Source organism: Anabas testudineus, chromosome 19, assembly GCF_900324465.2.
Source record: "Anabas testudineus chromosome 19, fAnaTes1.2, whole genome shotgun sequence".
Lineage (NCBI taxonomy): Eukaryota > Metazoa > Chordata > Actinopteri > Anabantiformes > Anabantidae > Anabas > Anabas testudineus.
In genome coordinates, this window is record NC_046628.1 from 3,757,842 (window position 1) to 3,777,575 (window position 19,734).

At 42.3% G+C, this 19,734-nt stretch overlaps 2 protein-coding genes and 2 long non-coding RNA genes across 6 annotated transcripts in view; 1 reads left to right on the forward strand and 3 right to left on the reverse strand.

Moving 5' to 3' along the window:
• Positions 1–12,758, forward strand: part of LOC113156612 (zinc transporter ZIP11) — a 103,243-nt gene extending 90,485 nt beyond the window's left edge. For all 3 annotated transcript variants that reach the window (XM_026351847.1, XM_026351849.1, XM_026351848.1), the window contains exons 7-10: positions 9,922–9,991; positions 11,393–11,491; positions 11,594–11,752; positions 11,857–12,758. In XM_026351847.1, the coding sequence (XP_026207632.1) occupies positions 9,922–9,991; positions 11,393–11,491; positions 11,594–11,752; positions 11,857–11,935 (407 nt within the window). In that variant the 3' untranslated portion in view covers positions 11,936–12,758. The remainder of the gene's footprint in view (positions 1–9,921; positions 9,992–11,392; positions 11,492–11,593; positions 11,753–11,856) is intronic.
• A 776-nt stretch (positions 12,759–13,534) lies between these two features.
• On the reverse strand, positions 13,535–14,209 carry LOC113156542. Its single transcript, XR_003298308.1, has 2 exons — positions 13,887–14,209; positions 13,535–13,796 (listed from the first exon to the last, which is right to left on the reverse strand). It is a non-coding gene; the product is annotated as an uncharacterized LOC113156542 (long non-coding RNA).
• Positions 14,210–16,003: 1,794 nt separating this feature from the next.
• Positions 16,004–18,150, reverse strand: LOC113156602 (E3 ubiquitin-protein ligase Mdm2-like). Its single transcript, XM_026351837.1, has 2 exons — positions 17,812–18,150; positions 16,004–16,824 (listed from the first exon to the last, which is right to left on the reverse strand). Exons 1-2 carry the CDS (start codon positions 17,876–17,878, stop codon positions 16,004–16,006), a joined length of 888 nt encoding a protein of 295 aa, XP_026207622.1. The 5' UTR covers positions 17,879–18,150.
• Positions 18,151–18,758: 608 nt separating this feature from the next.
• LOC113156031 lies at positions 18,759–19,195 on the reverse strand. Its single transcript, XR_003298271.1, has 2 exons — positions 19,141–19,195; positions 18,759–19,046 (listed from the first exon to the last, which is right to left on the reverse strand). It is a non-coding gene; the product is annotated as an uncharacterized LOC113156031 (long non-coding RNA).
• Between the last annotated feature and the right edge of the window lie 539 nt (positions 19,196–19,734).

Below are 19,734 nucleotides of genomic sequence, written 5' to 3' on the forward strand. Positions count from 1 at the left end.
GGATAAAAAGTAAATTAGGGACATTTGTAGTGTGTAGGAGGAGAATAAATGATGGTGGCTTTGTGACCAGGGAGAACTCCACTAAATATAAAATTGAATCTGAAAGACCAGTTCACTGAAGCGTTCAACCATTTATTGGTCACTGCATATAAGTCAGCTCTCATGAGATATGATGTACATGCAAAATCTGCTCCTGTAAACAGCTGACATTGCATACACGTGCACACATAACGAAGCACACATTCCCACGCTTAGAGATCCACACATTAGTAGGTGGGAGATGCTGCATACCCACAGAGCTCTCCCGAGAGACCGTTAATGAAACAGACCTCCCACAGCCTCAGCTCCCAGGCAGCAAAACAAAATTCACTTAGCACATAACTCATTAAGTCGTGATTCCCAGCTACAACTGACCAAGTATCTCAGGTGTAGAACTCTATTCTTAAAAGGAAGAGAAGTTTAAATTCCTCCAATTTGATCAGTATTTATGTATTTTGATCAGTTTATTATTAATTATTTAGTTTTTGTTTTTTTATTTAAATTACCACTTCATTATTTTTGCTTTTATTCCAGACTGGTTCTTGATAAAGACTTTTGTTGTCACTTGTACCATTGTATCGTCTGAAGATTTCACATGTAGAAATAGAAATCGAATAAAAAGGTAAAAAATACACACACACACACACATATATAAATCAACATGAACATTGTGATTACAAATCTAATAGTAGGCCTCTCCTCCAAGACGAGGGATAAAAAATAATTTAAACTGTGTAGCGCTTTAATAACGTGTACCGGTAACTATAGTTACACGCTCACCTACTCCATCCCAAAGTCATCATCTGGTATTATACATACTGCACATCTCCTGTTCTCATGACAACAATACACATGACATCTGTGATAAATACAGCAGTGTGTAAGTGTGGTTGCTGTCATATTGAAGTAGTTGACTCGCCCACAGCCTTTCTCAAACATGATATGTGTGCACACTACCTGGTCCTGTGCATCTGTCAGAAGCATGTCTTGCAGGCATATAGGGGCGTTATTGCTTCTCCCTGTGAGAGGTTTACAGGCCGACCTAAGGACCCACCAATCTCTCCACTCCACTTGTAGCATTGAGCTCTAGTTTAGTTTCTTTCGACTCCCTTTATGTCCTTTGTCCTTAATCACTACCCAGTCCTCACTTAGGCTGCACTCACTTGGGAATAGACAGACCTCAACACACTAGAGCAGCACAATAGCTTAACATTTGTCATCCAAATATGGATGGATAACATAATGTTATTATCTCATCTGTACCATTGATATGGTGTTTAGTATGATTCAGGACTGTATATTGAATCTGGTGGTACATACAATACAATATATTGCAATATATATAGAAATACTGCAATCAAGGATGTTGCAGAGAGAATCTTTGCATTGCCTAGCTAGCAGTGGGCATAGATGCTCATAAACTCTGTATGGCTGTTTAGCTCATTTTATTTTATAGTCATTTATTTTTAGCTCACAGACAGTCAGCGACAGTGGAGAGAAAGTGTTCTTGTCATTGTATACAGAGAAACAGGAGGTCCATCACAAAAGTGGATCCTGGTTGTATCATACAATGGAGAAGTATTAGGTGAAAATTGAATACCTCCAGCTTCAGGCTGCTATTCTGTCACGCTCTGCACATTTCACCCAAGTTCCAACATCCTACCATTCAGCCACTGATAGAAAATGTGTGAAAAATATAGACTCATCAGAGGTGTGGAGGACAGCCTTAATGCAGCAGTACAATGCAGAAATGGATGCATTTGAGAGGAGCCATAAGGATGTCAGTGTCAATACAAACTGATCTGCTAAGGGTGCACACTGAGGACGGCGTCTTCCAAATAGCACACACTGTGGATTTGCACCTTTGCCTTTATAAATATGCAAAATGGGTCACTTTTACCTGAGTGCACAAAATACAGGGATCAGAAAGTGTCCATCTCTTATAAAAGTAAACCATATGTTCATATTCGCTCGATGCAAGAGAGGATGTGTGCATGTGTATGTGTTGTGTACGTGTTATTCACCCAATGTGACCTGCCAACTCTGGATTCTTCACACCCAGGATGCAGTGAATGAGGCCAAACGTGACTTTTATGCTGTGGCTGACTTCCTGAATGTTATGAGTGATCTTTCCGTAAAGCGTGTCTTCCTGTAATGCTGAACTTTTGTTGCTGTAGCTCATCAAAGTGATTATTGGCCTCTCCAAGGGACAGCTTAAATTGCTCTAGATTGAATTTCCTCTTGCGTTTATGCTTTTCACCCAACTCTCCATGTCAGACACCAGTGGAAACTCACAAAGCTCTCGCGTAAATGCGACCGCCTCCACCACGTTGGCACTTCTAGTTGCGCAATTTTTCTTACTTGATTACCCTTCACCCACCAGTGAAACACGCAATTTTCAAGATTGCACACACAATTCAGTACTTCTTTGTAAATCAGGCTCTAAATCTCTATCTTGCAAATTTCCAGGGCAATGGCGAGAGAGCTAGAGTCTGTGTACCTTGAAATGTCTTCTTCACTACAGGTGATGGTTCCGTCAGGGACTCCGAAACAGGAAACCCTGACACTCACCATCTCGACAATTGGCTTTCTTGTCAGAGCCCTGGAAAGAGAAGATTTTTTGATTGACTTGCCCCAGAGTTGACCAGGAACAAAAGCTGTACACCATCTACCTCAACCTCCATCACTGAAGCCTCCTTTCGTTACAGTATTTAAGGCTGAAAACTGTTCACTGTCTCCTCATCATCCTGTGCCTACTGTTGTGACCACAGAGCATGGACCTGCATGTTATTATGTATGTATGTATGTGACCTAGGTTACCACAACTTTAAACTACTCAGTTGTTGTTCCTGTTTTCATTCACATCTATTGTATTCTCTGTTCTACCTCGGTTACCCTTCCCCTCTCTTTGTGGGACTGAAGATTGTGGAGCTTGTATACACTTGTATTATCAACCATTTTTTTCTCTCTCTCTTTTCTTTAATAGCAAACAAATTTCTACAGGTCTGCTTGTCTTCATCAAAGACTCTGTGTACCACTGTATACTGTGTGCTTACGCAATAGCACACTCACTAGATATGATGATTGTCTGGTATCAAAATGCGGCATCCTCTATCCAGGTCATCAAGATCTGTCCTATTTTGATAAAGTGACCTGTTCTTTCCAACTTGTTGAGCAGTTTCCACATTTTTCTTGCACAACAAAATGTAGATTTGGTTGTGTTGTGAAGCATATTATTGGTTTAACCACTCATTTGTATTTTGAACCTCAGCTGAAATGGCAATACACCTTTAAAAGATAGTGGGTCTGTGGGTGTGTTTGTAGCTCACCAGCTAAATATGCACAGATCGTTTTAAAGCAAAGATAATAGGCCAATGCTGCCTGACTCGGTCAGTAAGCTAGCAGGTGAGAAATCCGAAAACATATGCGGGTAGTTGTTTTTCCAAACATACTCAACATTACACAACATAACATTAGTCTCTGTCATAATGGCTTCTTTCTATGTTGCGCAAAAGTAAAGGTTTACGAAGAGATTCCATTGGTCAGGGATTGTTAGGCTCTAGTCTGCGCCCTTGTGGCTAAATCCTCCACATCTAAAACCTCCAAACATACACAAAAACGTATTTACCATCTACACCAAAATACTTCCACATACTTCTTTCCTCAAGTTTACTGATTAATTAGTCAAGGTGTTATTGAATTTTTTTAGTGTACCCTTAGTTTGACCACGAGGCAAACTAGACTGTACATTTCAAATTCAAACAGCTCATTAGAATAACAATTTATTCTACCACATTAGAATGAAAGTCCCAGTTTCAAATATAAAGTAACAAGAAAGGACTGTGCTATATCATGCATGTAAGGTTCTACCTGGAATATGTTATCCTTGCTTTTTTCATTAGTCAGGTCAAATCAATTTTATTTGTATAGTTGTTCATGGCCATAGCAAATTGACAGACATAAATGCACACAAGATTTTAATGAACAATAGAAGACCAAGGCAAACAAAACAAAAACAAATCAAAGCTAAACTGGAAATCACTACAAAGGGAGGTAGACAGCTCAAGTGCAACTAGAAGTAATCGATAAAAGCAAAATTAGATAATTAAGAAAAATGGCAACTTTGACATCAGCAGTAAAGCTAATTGATCAATATTAGAAAATGATGTCAAATCAAAATTAAATCGACTGATGTCAAAGGTCACACTGGGCTTTATGACCTGCACCACGACAGCTCTCTGAGTCCTTGGACCAGCGACCCCGGTGGCCTGTGGTGGGTAGCACGTGTCTTTATGGTAAACAATAGACCGTAAAGGAACGAGCTGCAGCTTTGGGACTGACCAAACAGTAATCCAGTCTGAAAGACATGAATGTCACTTTACTTATTAGTAACAAGTATGTTTATTTAAATATTTAATAACATTTCCCATATGTTCTTCCTTCTGAAGTAGAAATGACCTCTGTAGCTTCTTTGAAGTACTTCAAATAATCATGTACATCTGTAAAACATCCCTCCTCTTTCTGTCTTCTCTCTGTGATACCTCAATTTTGTCATTTAGCCTGATGAAAGAGGCTATTTTACAGAGGCTTTCAAAGAGTCTTTGTTCAGCTTTAATACTGTTATTGAACAGTTATTGGTGAAAAGAAATCCATTTACTGAATAATTTGACCCCCGGGGTGTGTTTTTTGACACCTTGCTATCCCAGTGGGAATAGATGCCCCCACTATGGCACAGTTGTGAGCATCCCTCTTCCCCTTGAACAACACAAACAGCAGCAGCGTCACATCACGTACCAAACTTCAAAGAGGCTTCGAATGCTGCGTGACAGTGCTGAGAAAGAGTCGTGACACGAGTTTGGGCATGGTCTGTCAAACCGAACAGGAAACTGATGGCTATCCTTTCTCTTTCTCTTTCATGTTTCTCAGGTTGATCCCTGTTAGGGTGATGACTGGAGCAAGGTCACTACTTTAGCAGTTGGTCAAAGAACAATAAGAGAAAAACAGGAATATTTAGCAGGAAGTAGAATTAAAGATTATTCAGAAGCATAAGAACCTAAGAAAATTGAAGGAAATAGACAGTAATACTCAGATTTATATTCTTCTCCTGGTGATGTGGATTTACTGACTTCTGTAAGAAGGTCACTTCTGTTTTTAATATATTTTTTTAAAGTTATGTCAACAGTTTTAAAAATGAATGTTGTCAAAAATGTGCTGAATAATTGATTCAGTTTAGTCAGTTTCAAGCAGCATCTACCTTTATCGCTCAACAGCAAAAGAGGAACCCACAGTTTTCTTGGAATGACTTGAAACACATAATTAAAAGGCATACATTATTTTTATGATGTTGATTGTATAAAAGAATCTTAAGGCATCACCTTGGTGTCTAAGAGGGTCTAATTATCATTTTTAATGGTGTAATCAAGAAAATAATCAGCACAAATACATCACAAAAAAAGATTAGTTATAACTTTAAACCACACTGAAGGACACAAACAAACTTGAAGTAAACAACATTTGTAGGCCACGGGTGTCCGGAATGAACAAATAAATACTAATTCCCAAAAGAGGCCTAGGAAAAAAAACTGTTACTGCTACTGAAGTACAGTTTGTATTAATATGAGGATACGTTGACATATGAGATGAAACATACTAATTAAGATTATCCATATTCTGTACTGTCACCATGCAGCTAGTGAGTATTAATTAGTAAAAAGCTTTGGGACTAGAGTTTGCACTGAATCACTGTTGTAGGGACGTCTATTTCCTGAGGTTTTTTTTATATATATGTATACTTTTATTATGAATTTCCATTCTCTAATAGAATAGAATACAGTATGATATAATCTAATATTCTATTATTTCATGCTATATTATAGGTATTAACGTTAAATAGAAACCTGAAACTGATGTGAATAAAGATCATCACCTCCTCTTCGAGAACTCTATGTAGTCACAGAACAATTTGAAGTTACTTTTTTCTAATGTGGTTGTTTTAGATATATGATGGATAGATACTAATTCAATTCTTTTACATGTGCTATTACAGAAGGTTTTCATCAACCAATTGCTATTTTCGGATCAAATGGACTCTATATTTTGAAATACCACCTTGCTATCCCTGAGGGATGATAATGCAACAGCATAAAGAGCATTGTGAAAATAATTCTATGCGGTTGAAAGAACCCCCCCCCAAACACATTTGGGTAAAAACCTTGCAGTTGTGTAGGGAGAGGGAGCTGAGAGAAAGAGTTCAGTAATGATATAGGCTCAGTGGAAAAGGAGAGTGTAGCTGGGTGGAGGGAGGAGATTAAAGGGAAGTGTGATGAAGTGTCTGCTGTGACAATAGGCTGTCAGCAGTATCGCTAGACTCACTTAAAAGAGCATAGAACATTAAACAGGAATTGAATAAGACCAGCCTGTGTGTATGCACAGAAATGTTAGAGCCCTGAAACCAGCTGCAGTTTTCTTTATTTAGTGAGAAAAGCACAAAGCTGACACACATACAGCTGACCGTATAAAACATCTCTGATATTTGAAGATACTCACACTCGGCTACGGTCCCGGGAACTGCATGTCATATGCTTACAGTGGCAACACTAGCAACACTAACACACACGTTTTTAGCAGGTAGCATTTTTCTTTTGCGTGATAACATAGTTTCTAGTTTGTAGTGAACACTGACAACACTCTGCATTCACATCAGTGTCACGTCATGTGAGACTTTTATGTCCTCCGCTGTTGAACTGAGGCACTTTCACTGCTTTCTGCTCTGATGCAGGATGCTCTCCGGTTCAGTCAAACCACAGCACCGTCCTCTGCCGAGTCCTCTACAGCCGCCTTGTCGCCCCAGCTGTCAGCTTCGCTTTAATAGCTGCAATTGATGCCAGGAAAGGTGCAGCTTTAGTTTTTCTTCAATATTCTAGTGGTCCGTGAGGCCGAGAAAACTAAAACGCGAGTCTCACGAGGAAGAGCTGACAGGTGTGTGGGCGGTTAATGCTCCCCTACAAACCCCGAGCTCTGATTCGGAACCAACTCTTCCAGCTCAGTGGAATTGCGAAACACTCCCAGTGCACCAGCTAACATTCCCAGCTGTGTAGTAGAGCTACACCTGAGCAGCTATTGTCAGAAGACCCTTATTCCTTTATACTGATGCAGAGAGCAGAAGATGCTATTGTTTTACTTATTGATGCATTAGCGTTTCCACACTGCAGCATCAGTGATGAATTCTGAGGTTTATGGAGTCATATTAAAGTTGTATCACACTCTTCTCAGCGTGCCAGTATGTTCCTTTGCCCAATCATTTCGTGCAACCATATTCTAAAGTTGGAGGCAAAAAAAAATCACTGCGTCCTTGAAATCATTAAGATTTTAAGAAACGACATCATGGCGTTGCAGATGCTGTGCCGAACACCAGACAACGAAACCCTCTCAGCTAATGTTTAATTCAAACATAATTATTATTTATAATTGAGGGTTTTTCAGTGAACATAAAGTTTCTGCTGGGTCCACGTCATTTCAGACAGTTCCACGGGACTGAGAAGTGTAATAAAGGGACCCACGGCGTAACTGGGGTGTGTTTCCTCATAATGACTCTACAGTATGTTGGGCTGGAACGGGCCAGTGGGAAGTTGATTAGAATCAGAGTGCGGTTTCACCAGAGGTAATGACTTTATCTCTGTCTGTAGAGAGTGGAAGAGATCAGTCATTCTTACATGAGGCTGTAAAATCACACATTTGAACCTCCCATCACTCCATCCCAGAGCCTACGGCTTTTACACAAGTAGCTCTTTGAGGCTGTTAAAGTGCTTTCAGACAGCGAGTGTCTGGTGTCACCATCACAGTTTCTACCTGTGTGCTTGTGGCGAGGAGGGATAGGAGGCAACAACAGCAATCAGGCGAATGCGAGCAGGTGCCACTCTGTGTACACATATCGCCAATCAGGCGGCTTCATTTGAAACTCCACCTGCACAAAGCCGTGGCGTCAACATCGTCTCTCAGCCCAGAGGGTCACACTGCCACAGACTTTGAACAACCAGCCAGATTAGCTTTTATGCAAATGCTTCCTTCTTATCTGTCGAGCTCACTGAATGAGCAACCAAACAGACACTCGGCACGGAAAAGTGCATCGTTAACATCTGTTTTGAAGCTGGAAAGCTCATTAGCTGGCCCTCAGCAAATCAAACGGCACCTTAACTTACCTGCAAAATGTCACTTTTGATCAGTGGCGACGCCAGCATGCTCCTCGTTCCTTAATACCAGCAACAACACACTATCTGCCAAAGCTGTGTGTGTGTACTCTACTGCACAGGTTTGTTCTTTGCAGAGCTGCTGTCAGTCAGACATTTCTGTCTTACATCCTCCTAGGAACAATATTAACAGTGTGTTAAAAAGAAAAATGTGTTTGGAGCTACATGTGCTTCAGAGTTACATGTTTTTAGTGATTCAGTTCAGGTTCGCAGCGTCACTGTCTGTCGGTGGAGAGCAGTAAATGCAGCGTATGGAGTAAGGAGCTTTGAACATACTTTTAAACTGCACCAAACTTTGATTCTTCCTGGCTGCATGATGTCAGCTCCACAAAAATCCCAACCCGCTGCGTTTCTGACCAACAACACAAGATCTGGTCTTAGCTGAGTGATAATTATCTCCCGAGGGGCTGTGGGCCCCAGTTAATCTATTCCCATTTGCTGGTGCCTGTCTGCTTTTAGGTGCCTGGCATCGTGTTGCTCACCGTCATGGCCAAAGCATCTTTCAGCCTCCACGTCCTCCCTGCTGAGACGGTCGGCGTTGCACTCCCTTGATTCTGATGCCGTCGCATTAAACCTCTTGCTTTGCACGTTTAAATTGCTGCGTTAAAGCGGTTGTACGTTCCAACATCTCCTCGTCTTAGGGGTGAACTCACTCGCAGCTGTGATGTTATGAGGTGTTCACTAACAAGCGATTGTTACATGAGTGAGAAAAGACACGGCGGCACGCTAATAAGACGGATCTGAATAAGTTGAAAGAGGTCAGGAAAGTGTTTGTTTCATTTGGAAGTCGTTTTAATTTTAGGATTTCATCAGCGAGGTCAGAGTCTGGTGACTAAGCCACTCGACGAGCTCGGCTCCTTGATGTTAGCTCTCATCTTGTTTTTGCTTTGGGGGGAAAAAATGAGGATATTAACATGTTTTAGCATCGTGATAGCTGAGCTGTAAACGGCATGACGGGTCGTGACTGCTCGTCAGCGTTTGAAGTAGGCGCAGTGTCGTTTTTTCTTTTTGTTTGCAGCCTGTAGATCTGAGTGCACGTGCACACACACACACACACAGGCTTCTTGTGGATACTCTGTGAGCTTTTCACTTTAACTTTGAGCGGTGTACACTTTAAGTATGCATGACAGGCATAACCAACAAGACAAATGGAAGATCAGAGGAGAGGGATGCTGCTCAAAGCATGCAAAGAGGGAAGAGCTAAATAAGCAGAAGTGCAACATTAGAATCGTCATAGACGCTTTTAGACTTCCTACCACCATCTCATATTTACCCTCTGCTACAGGGCCGCCCGCACGCCTGTAGTTATAGGGGATAAAGCCTCAGCAGCAGATTTTATCAGAAGAAAGCCAGATATAGAAGGTACGAGTCCAGAACACGCTGGAGATCCCCACAGACTGGTGCTGCAAGTAGAAGTAGTAGAAGTAGTTCTGTCTGAGAGAACAGACCCAAACTCTCTGCACCACAAAAAACAAACCTCTGTCTATTCTAGGCACGTGCACTAGTTGCTGATGGTTTTTTTTATTTAGTTATTTTTCCAGTCGTTCTCGAGCCCTCGTGATTCACTTATTCTCCTGTTTTGTTTCAAATAAATCAGAGCCTGGAAGTCATTTGTCACTTTGTGTGTCATCTGCAGAGGGTTTGGCTGTTGGAGTTGGATTCGGAGCCATTGGAAAGACTTCATCTGCTACGTTTGAAAGCGCCAGGTAAGACCGATATCCAGGCAAACACACTTACTGTGCATACAGCACGTACAGTTTGTTAATTTATCCAAAATATCACCTCCTCACGCCAGCAAGTGAGAAATGAAGCCACTATCTGGCAGCAGACATTTTGATTTCCACTGAGGGACGTGTGTTTAACAGGCCTGTAGCTGGAACTGAAGAATGGTGATTTACAGGTATCTTAGGTTAATTTGTTGTGTTAATGTTTAGTTAGAAAGTTGAGATGGTTGGTTTTATGTTAAGATTTAATGTGGTTTCCATTTTGTCTAAGTTTGGTATGTCTGCATGAAGGAGGAAGACTAATGGACTTCAGCTGAAGTCTTACACACTGCTGACACCTAGTGGTCACAGTGTGCTGCTGCATTGAGCGAGGCTTCTCTCAGGCAGGCAGAACCTGACCTCATGTCGCTTAATGCACACAGTCAGGTGCACGTTCATCAAGTTGTTGAGCTATTTGGAACTATACTAATATATTTGTTTAATCTGTAAAGCCTCATTATGTTTTGGCTCATTGGTGAAACGTAACCCATCCATCAGTAAAGAGGCCCGGTGGTATATTGATTCAATAAGGTCATAATAACAACCGTAGGCTGCTGTATCCCTCGTACGGTGCATTTCTTTCGTTTGCTGAAAATGGATCTGATGTGGATTCATACTGACCTTTCTACACTGTGTCCAATAACAGCTGGAGAAATCAAGTTGATTGATTCATCGGTTATTGTTAGGATATTATATTTGTATTTTGCTTTCTCTGCACTGGTGATGCACATGTTTAGATATTTATACTCAGTATCCAGATGCAATTCAGTACTTGATCAAATGAGCACAACAGTAACAGAAAGCTGTGAAGAGCTCCTACAGCTCACATACATCCACAGCAATGTGCAGTGACTTCTGCAAGTACTGTTGTGGTTTCTGGTTTAGTTTAGTAGAAAGCTTTTGGATTGTCAGAGAATCAATCCTCGCCCTTAGTGAATGTTACAAAAACAAACAGAAAAAACGCTGAGGTCTCAGCCAGCGTGTGTGGTCACAGAAAGCAGTTTAATTGTGGTCTAGAAGACGCTGTGTAAACTGACATCTAGTGATGACATCATGAAACTGCAGCGAGACTTCCAGAGCAGGAGATCCCTGACTGGGAGTTTGTAGCAAAAAGCTTTGTGCTGATGCCAGAAGTAGCCTTAGACTTAAACATCAGCACTTTAACACTTTCCAGAGCTGCTGTCGTGGCTGAAGAGTCGTCTTCTTGTGTCTGTGTCTTGTGTCTTCTCTGGGTCTCTGGCTTCAGAGACAGGCTGGTAGACGTCCAGAGTCAACACCAGGCCAGTTGCTACTGAGTAAATTCAAGAGGAGTGGTCCGACTGTTGATTTTGTGTGTTCCCTCAGAAATTTGGCCGTCGGTATTGGCATCCAGAACTTCCCAGAAGGCCTGGCAGTGAGCCTGCCGCTCCGGGGTTCAGGAGTCTCAACATGGACGGCCTTCTGGTAGGAAAAGACACGCGTCTGTGTTTAAACACTGCGTCAGCATTAACATACAGCAGTAGGAATGCTGCTGATCTAACCTGCAGGTCACCGTTTGCTCCTCAGGTACGGCCAGCTGAGCGGGATGGTGGAGCCTCTTGCTGGGTTGCTGGGTGCCGTCGCTGTGGTTCTGGCAGAACCCTTGTTGCCATATGCATTGGCATTTGCTGCCGGGGCGATGGTCTACGTGGTGGTAGATGACATCATACCTGAAGCTCAAGTCAGGTAAGCGTGGAGGAGGGCTGAAGAACATCAACGTGTGCTCTCACTCCATCAGCATCTTTTCACTTTCCTCTGCCTCTTTGTTCCCTTCATGTTGCCGTCGCCAGTGGAAACGGGAAGCTGGCGTCCTGGACCTCCATCCTGGGCTTTGTAGTGATGATGTCACTGGATGTGGGCCTGGGTTGATACTTCTCGAGCAGCTTGGCACCATTTCAACAGAAGCCTCAGTGACCGTGACGTCATGGTGACCTGGCTTTTTAAAACTGGGACCACATGAAGTGTTTTATTGAAACACTGTTTATCAGTTTTGTTTGAATTGTTGCTACTTGAAATTCGTTAATCTGAAACATATCTATTTTGTAACGCGTATTGTAGGGATGACTGTGCTTCCTGGTACTCATACATTTCCTCAGTGCAGCTCACACTCTGCTCTAATGCCAGCTACTGTACTGTATCTCATGTAGGAATGAACTTATGAGTCCTGATTATAGAGCTCGAGAATGTTTTTTGAGTTCTTTTATTTTTTCAGCAACACTTTTTAAAACACCAATAATCAGATATGAAAGTTGAATTAATCTTTTCTTTGTTGTTTGTTTTGTTTTTCATGATGCTGATACTTGAAGTCTGGTGTTTGATTTAACATGGTGGGCTGTGTGGGATCCCCCAACAGATGATTCAGCAAAGCACTATGTGGTTGTGTTGGACTCAGATGAAATTCTAAATGGATCATTCTTGGGGTTTGTTTACTTTCTCAATTTATTCAAACAGCGTATTTAACACTGTTGCGTCCTGGGATGAATCACATGTTGTGGCTTATGTCTTAATTGTTTAAATTAAATACCGACTTTAATGCTGAATTCTATGTGAAGTATTTATAGAATTAAACCACCAAGTGATTTTTATTTTTTCTTCACCTTATGTTTAAAGCACTCAGTGTGTGTTGTACCATCTGCCTTTTTGGAGGGATATAAGAATATTCTGTGATCTTAAAGTAAAGTCTGCATTCAGAGCTGGCATCAGAAATCCTTTTCAGTAAACACCAGGAGACAGTGGAGAGGAAAATCTACCCAGTCTGTGTCTCAGTCAGTGAAGAAGTGTTTTTCAGCAGTTTAATATCTTATTCCCCAGTCATGCTGTCTTCACCACAACTATTCAATAACTAGACTCATTTCACAAATAAAACAAATGTAAACATGGAAGAACAGAGCAGAGCAGCTGTAGCCGTAGCTTTTGTCCTTTTCCTTTAACGACTGAGGTGAAAACAACCAAACCAGCTCCACGACATCAGCAACACGATGCAACGTACGAGCTACTGTGAACATTCCTGTTCTCCAAATCCACACTGTCACATTCTCCCAACATCTCTGTTTGTGTATGAAGACACAGAGCTGCATAAAGAGCACTTTGAATGGTGCTTTACCTTTTCTACTTTTATTTCAGTAACATTTACTTAGAATAGAGTGATGAATTTAAAAAATGCTTCTTAACAGGGACGAACTTAACATACTGATCAGTACTGTATCACTGTTTTAACCCCACTGTCTTTATTATTATATTATATTATATTATATTATATTATATTATTACTATTATTATTACTATTATTATTATTATTATTATTATTATTATTAGTATATTATTATTATTATTATTATTATTATATTATATTATATTATATTATATTATATTATATTATATTATATTATATTATATTATATTATATTACTTATTTTAAAAGTTCCCCTTGTAACACGACTGTGGGTAAAATGAAAGTCAGAACAGGACTTAAAGAACAGTTCAGTGTTTTATTGAAGCTTGTGTCATATTTCTGCTTCATCTATCAAACTGAACTGCTGCTTTCTCTTGTTCACTGTCAAATGGTGACTTTCCATTGTGTGAGTGTGAGGAGCTTCCCAACCCCACCAACACAGAGGAATCATGAACAACATCCTCGGTGCGGGTAGGATCGGGACGGTCCTCGTCCTCCGTACTGGAGGCTGAAGGCAGTGGAGCGGTGGAGGGTGGGCTTCAGTGAACTGCTTCAGTGCTAGAAGAAATAGCAGCAGATGTACTGTTAACATACGTGTACGTGTTGTTAGCTTCAGTTTATCACCATTGTACTGAGAGAATTACTCACTGAGGCACACAGGGGACCACTCTTCTCCAGCTGACCCTATGGTCATCCATCCTTCTGGTCAGCCTCTGTCGTCAAGGAAACTCTGGACATCGGGTCTCGGTCTTCCACGTAGCTTCTTGGAGGTCGCTGTAGTGTATATACTGGAATCCTGCTGGCTGCACTGAATCAGGGGACGTCCGGTGGGTTTCGTCTTCTGCATGGAGCTGCACCTCTTGGACTGCAGGACCTGGGTCTGGTTCAACAAGCAAAAAAAAAACAACAGTGAGAAGAAATATTCAAAGTAACTCAGAGACATGCAGAACATTTAGTCATTCACTTAGCTTTGCATGAGATTGTGATCTGCACCTTGAGGAAGAAAAATGCACAGAAGTAAATCACAGTCAGTCAAATGAATCCTGGGCTGTATTGAATAAGTGAAATGAAAACTTACAGGAGATTTGATCATGTTGAAAATCACAACAAACTTACCTGTGATGGAGACACGCTCAAAAAACAAAGTAGGATTCACAGTCTTTGAATTCTTAACAGCTTTAAACATGAGATTGTACATGAAATGAACAGACTGTTGTACTGTGACTTACTACACAGTACAATTACATTACTTTCCATGTCAGTCTGACATACATGAAGTGACGTTCATACTTACCTGTTCACCCATAGTCCAGAGTTTCCTCCATTAACTGCAGCAGTTTCTATTCAGGAGTTCTAATCCCTGCTTCCTTCCATCCACATGATCCTCACTTAACCCAGATCTACCTGAAGCAGCAGAGGTGAGATGTGATGTCAGTGGAATCAGCAGCCAGGAGAGGATCCTGCTGTCCCTCATAGAGAACATGGTAAATGGCTGCATTGAAGTGGAGCTCTGATCCAACGTGTGTTGAACTTTCCTGGTATTCATCATTCATCTATTCACAGAGCGATGACAGCGAGCTACCACACGAGGTGCTGGCCTGACAATCAGGAGCAATTAGGGGTTCAGTGTCTTGCCCAAGGACACTTGCCCCCCCTCAGCCACCCTGATCCACAACCACCATGCAGGAGTCCTCTCTATCCTTCAACACATCAAACTCCTCTGGTCCATTGTGATTATACTGAATGATTCTTCAGCCACCAGATATTAATTTACCAAGGTCCAAGACGCTACCTACAGCAAATCCAACCCCACCAGACACAAAAACAACTTGTGGCATCACCAGCCCCTCCAGAAACAAAAACAACCTGTGGCATCACCAGCCCCTCCAGAAACAAAGACAACCTGTGGCATCACCAGCCCCTCCAGAAACAAAAACAACCTGTGGCATCACCAGCCCCTCCAGAAACAAAGACAACCTGTGGCATCAGCAGCTCCTCCAGAAACAAAGACAACCTGTGGCATCACCAGCCCCTCCAGAAACAAAAACAACCTGTGGCATCACCAGCCCCTCCAGAAACAAAGACAACCTGTGGCATCACCAGCCCCTCCAGAAACAAAGACAACCTGTGGCATCAGCAGCTCCTCCAGAAACAAAAACAACCTGTGGCATCAGCAGCTCCTCCAGAAACAAAGACAACCTGTGGCATCAGCAGCTCCTCCAGAAACAAAGACAACCTGTGGCATCAGCAGCTCCTCCAGAAACAAAGACAACCTGTGGCATCAGCAGCCCCTCCAGAAACAAAGACAACCTGTGGCATCAGCAGCTCCTCCAGAAACAAAGACAACCTGTGGCATCAGCAGCTCCTCCAGAAACAAAGACAACCTGTGGCATCAGCAGCTCCTCCAGAAACAAAGACAACCTGTGGCATCAGCAGCTCCTCCAGAAACAAAAACAACCTGTGGCATCAGCAGCTCCTCCAGAAACAAAAACAACCTGTGGCATCACCAGCCCCTCCAGAAACAAAAACAACCTGTGGCATCACCAGCCCCTCCAGAAACAAAAACAACTTGTGGCATCACCAGCCCCTCCAGAAACAAAAACAACCTGTGGCATCAGCAGCTCCTCCAGATACAAAGACAACCTGTGGCATCAGCAGCTCCTCCAGAAACAAAAACAACCTGTGGCATCACCAGCCCCTCCAGAAACAAAGACAACCTGTGGCATCACCAGCTCCTCCAGAAACAAGCTTCCAAGGTGAACGTCCTAATCGGAGTCGCTGTCGTCAGTCCACCGTAGAAAAGGACCCAGCCAGAGTCTCCTGAAGGTGTGGGATCCACCGACTGAGGTTGAAGGCGCTGACTCCTCGTGGTTCGCTTCTCGGCTCCCACTGGTCGAGCGTCCGAGGCCCGAAGTCGATGGCGCTGACTCGTCCAAGCCTCCATCAAGATTCCACCGATGCCTCTTCGCACTTACCTGCTCCGTGTCGCTCTCTTCCCTGCTCCTCTTGGTGGCAGAGCTGAGGCCCGATGTTGAAGGAGCAGAATCCTCAAACCTCTGAGGGACTGGTGGTTCGGATCGACGGGGACCAGCAAGAGACCGCCTCTGTGGTCCATCTTCAGGTCGTTCCTCAGGAATCGGGTGTCGAGGACATGCACAAGGAACGGGAGGATCCACTCGTCCACAGCCGTGCCAGAAGTCTTCTGATGGCATCTGCTGGTCAAGAGGAGAGCGAGGCCTGATGACGTCGTCGTCCCCATCCCCGTCATAACCGGAATTCTCCTCCGTGTCCCTATCTTCTTCCTCCACCTCCTCCTCGCTGTCCATGTCTTCATCATCAGTCATGGTGTCATAACCGGAATCTTCACTGGTCCAGTCATCCTCCTCGCTGTCGGTGTCCTCATCATCTGCCACATCATCGTCAGACATCGGACGAACACCCAAGAACTCACCTACCTCCATCTCCTCCTCATCCGATGAGACGTTGATGGGGAGATCTTCAGCGACGTCCACAATCCTGACGACTTCAGGGAGTCCATCTCCAGCAGGACGGTCCACCACGTAGTTCCCGCGCGGAGAGGAGCCACCTGGGGGGAAACAACACAATATATACAATACATAGTTTGACATGTTAAGAATTTCTTAATTATTAAACATCAACTATTTGGAACAGAGTAACGTAGCATTGAAGCAGCACACAAGCAGTCAAATGTCAAAGTGCACTGACATGAGACTCCTTCAAAATAAGTGTCTCTGTCACTGGGTCACTTGGGATTGTTAACTGATGGTCCCATGTAACATTTGGAAAAGCAAACATGGTTTTCAGTAAATCTATACATTAGAGTCAACTACAAGACCTCCATTTACAATTCATTGTAAATCAAGGGAACGACTTTCAGAGGAAAATGTGATACAACACGTTCAAACTCATAACTTTGTATTTACAGACACAAACGACGCAAAACAGACTAAATCTTTGTAATTTACTCATTGCGCTAAACCGTGCTCAAGGAACAACATAAGTCGATCACTTCAAGCTCTAAACACAGTAAACTAACAGATCTTTAGTCTCAGGATACATTTGATGTCATTTCAGTTCAAGCTTCAACCACTAAACTGTTTCCAGCAGGTGTCCGACTGGAAAGCCTGTGTGCGTCCTGACGTCACGACGTTCGCGCCTGAAGCTGCTATCGTCTCCATGGTGACGGCAGTTACTGATTTTTAGCATTTTCTAATTTTTGGCCCGGGCGCCATCTTTTTCCACAAAACATTCATTCACATTTTGGACATTTCGACGCCCTCAAACCAAAATAGCAGTGTTTTCAAACCAATACACTATTGTTCAGACATTCCCCAACTTTCCCGGGAAATTTAGCCCATTCTCAGTAACAAATCATCAATTTACACCAAGAAATCGTTGAATAAAAGCAGTTTTCAATAAATCTGTGTTTAACCAACAGGAAATGAACGAGATGTCAACAAGTTCCATTAGTTTTGGATGTTGACAGAGCTTCCAATAGTTTTAGGAAGAGAAACTATTGCATTTCTACTAATAAAAGTCGATTTCTTCTTACCTCCACCGTCGAGGTCGAGCCCGAGCAGCAGCTGCTCCCGGCTGAGCAGAGGCCTGCTGAAAACCATCCTGGACCAGTTGGGTTTTCTCACTAGCTCAGTGAAGAAGTCCAAGTGTGTTTGTTTTGTAGCAGTAAGATCAGTAAGATGATCAGTAGATGGCTTTTATTCCAGTAGCTTTGATTCTCCAAGTGTTCGCTTTCCAGATGATCGCTTCCTCAGAGAGACTTTGCAAAAGGTCAACTCAGGTCAGTGTCCAAGTGCAAAGAGAGAGGTCACCAAGGTCTGCACACCTGACGTCACCTCGGTTGGCTCGTCGTTCTGTTTCCATGGTATTTACGCACACGCACGCACGGACGTGCGTTATTTCTTTGTATTAATGTATTATTTTTATTTTATTTGATGTATTTAATCATTTAACTTTTCTCAAGACCAAGATGCTTTTCTTGATCCACTATGTTCATTTTCGCCAGGTCCAGAAGGTCACTCTGATCACTAAATATAATAATAATAATAATAATAATAATAATAATAATAATAATAATAATAATAATAATAATACCAAATCTGGAGTGTAGAAAAGGAGCCGTAATATTAAGTTATAATTCTAATTCATTGTAATAGTCACCTGCTATTGAGTCAAATTGTGTTCCTTTATCCCTCGACATCTATTTCTTCTCCACTCACTGAACTGATTTGGTTTTGGAAATAAATTCAGAAAAATCACAACTACGTTTCCCAAAGATATTAATGGCTCTGTGTTAGTGAACTCCAACACTTTCAAATATTCAACATCAACCATCAATGAGGTGGAATTTGGAAAGGACATTTGTTTAGTCGTTCTTCATTGTAAGAATAAACTCCCTGACAATGATCTAGTGTAATTCAAGGGGAGCTGGACCAGAGGAAAGCTTCAGTACTAAGTTAGGTATTAATAAGATAACAGAGGTAAACACCACACATTCACACATTTAATCATCTGACTTAATAATCACACAGAACAGCACATGTACAGGCAGAACAATGGCAAAGCTGCTCCACAGTTTGTCAGCTGAAATGAAAATGAATTGACACAACATGCTTAGCTACAGAACAGTGACAGGGACTGACTTATACTGCAAAAAGTTCAGGAGACTTGTTGGGATTTCCAGCTGATCCATACAGTGGATCTTGTTGATCTTCTGGAGGTATCTTCTGACAGCAAGTCGGCACTGTGAGGTCAAGGCCATTGGATTTCCTGGAGACACAACGAGAAGGAAGAAATGAGCACGTAGGTGACACGAAGCAATATCAAAAACAGACAATGATGTCACTTTGTCCCATTGTTTTACCTAACGAGATCTGTCCTCTCCTCTGTCCTTTCTTTTATATCAATTCAAATGCCACCATTACACGTCATTAACTGTGTTTCCTCCTCTCTGTACTTTTCTGCAGCTATCCTCGGCCTTGGAGCTGAATATCTCCAGAATCCAGTTGACCTGCCCAGTGTTCTTGCTGCTTGTTGTTGCTGCAAAGAGAGGGGTCTGAGCTTTTACATCCACGCAGTCCACCAGGGCGCCGTGGGCTAGCAGAACCTGCAGACAGCTCAAATGCCCTTTGGAAACTGCAGCATGCAGAGGCGTGCCTGCAATCCCCCAGCCTCCTCTGCAGTTGATGACTTTCTTGTACATTTCTTGGCAAAGCATCTCATCAACAAGTCTGTCATTGTTTTGGAAAACAGCTTGTCTGAGCTGGGAAATCTCACAACAGCTTTCTTCTTCTTCAGGTGTTCTTAAACGGAGCATAGAACCTGCTGGAAAATAACAGAGAAAATCAACTGGACACTTAATATATCACATGTGTACCAGTGCTTTCAGTTGTGCTGCTTCAAACCCTACAACACAAACAGCAACACATAGTTTAACCTGAACAATATAGAACTCAGC

Excerpts from the sequence above, each read along its gene's own strand:
- LOC113156602 (XM_026351837.1), bottom strand. The coding sequence starts at position 17,878 with ATGGTTTTCAGCAGGCCTCTGCTCAGCCGGGAGCAGCTGCTGCTCGGG. Across the intron at positions 16,825-17,811 it reads GCTCGACCTCGACGGTGGAG|GTGGCTCCTCTCCGCGCGGG; the intron begins GTAAGAAGAAAT and ends GTTTCCCCCCAG.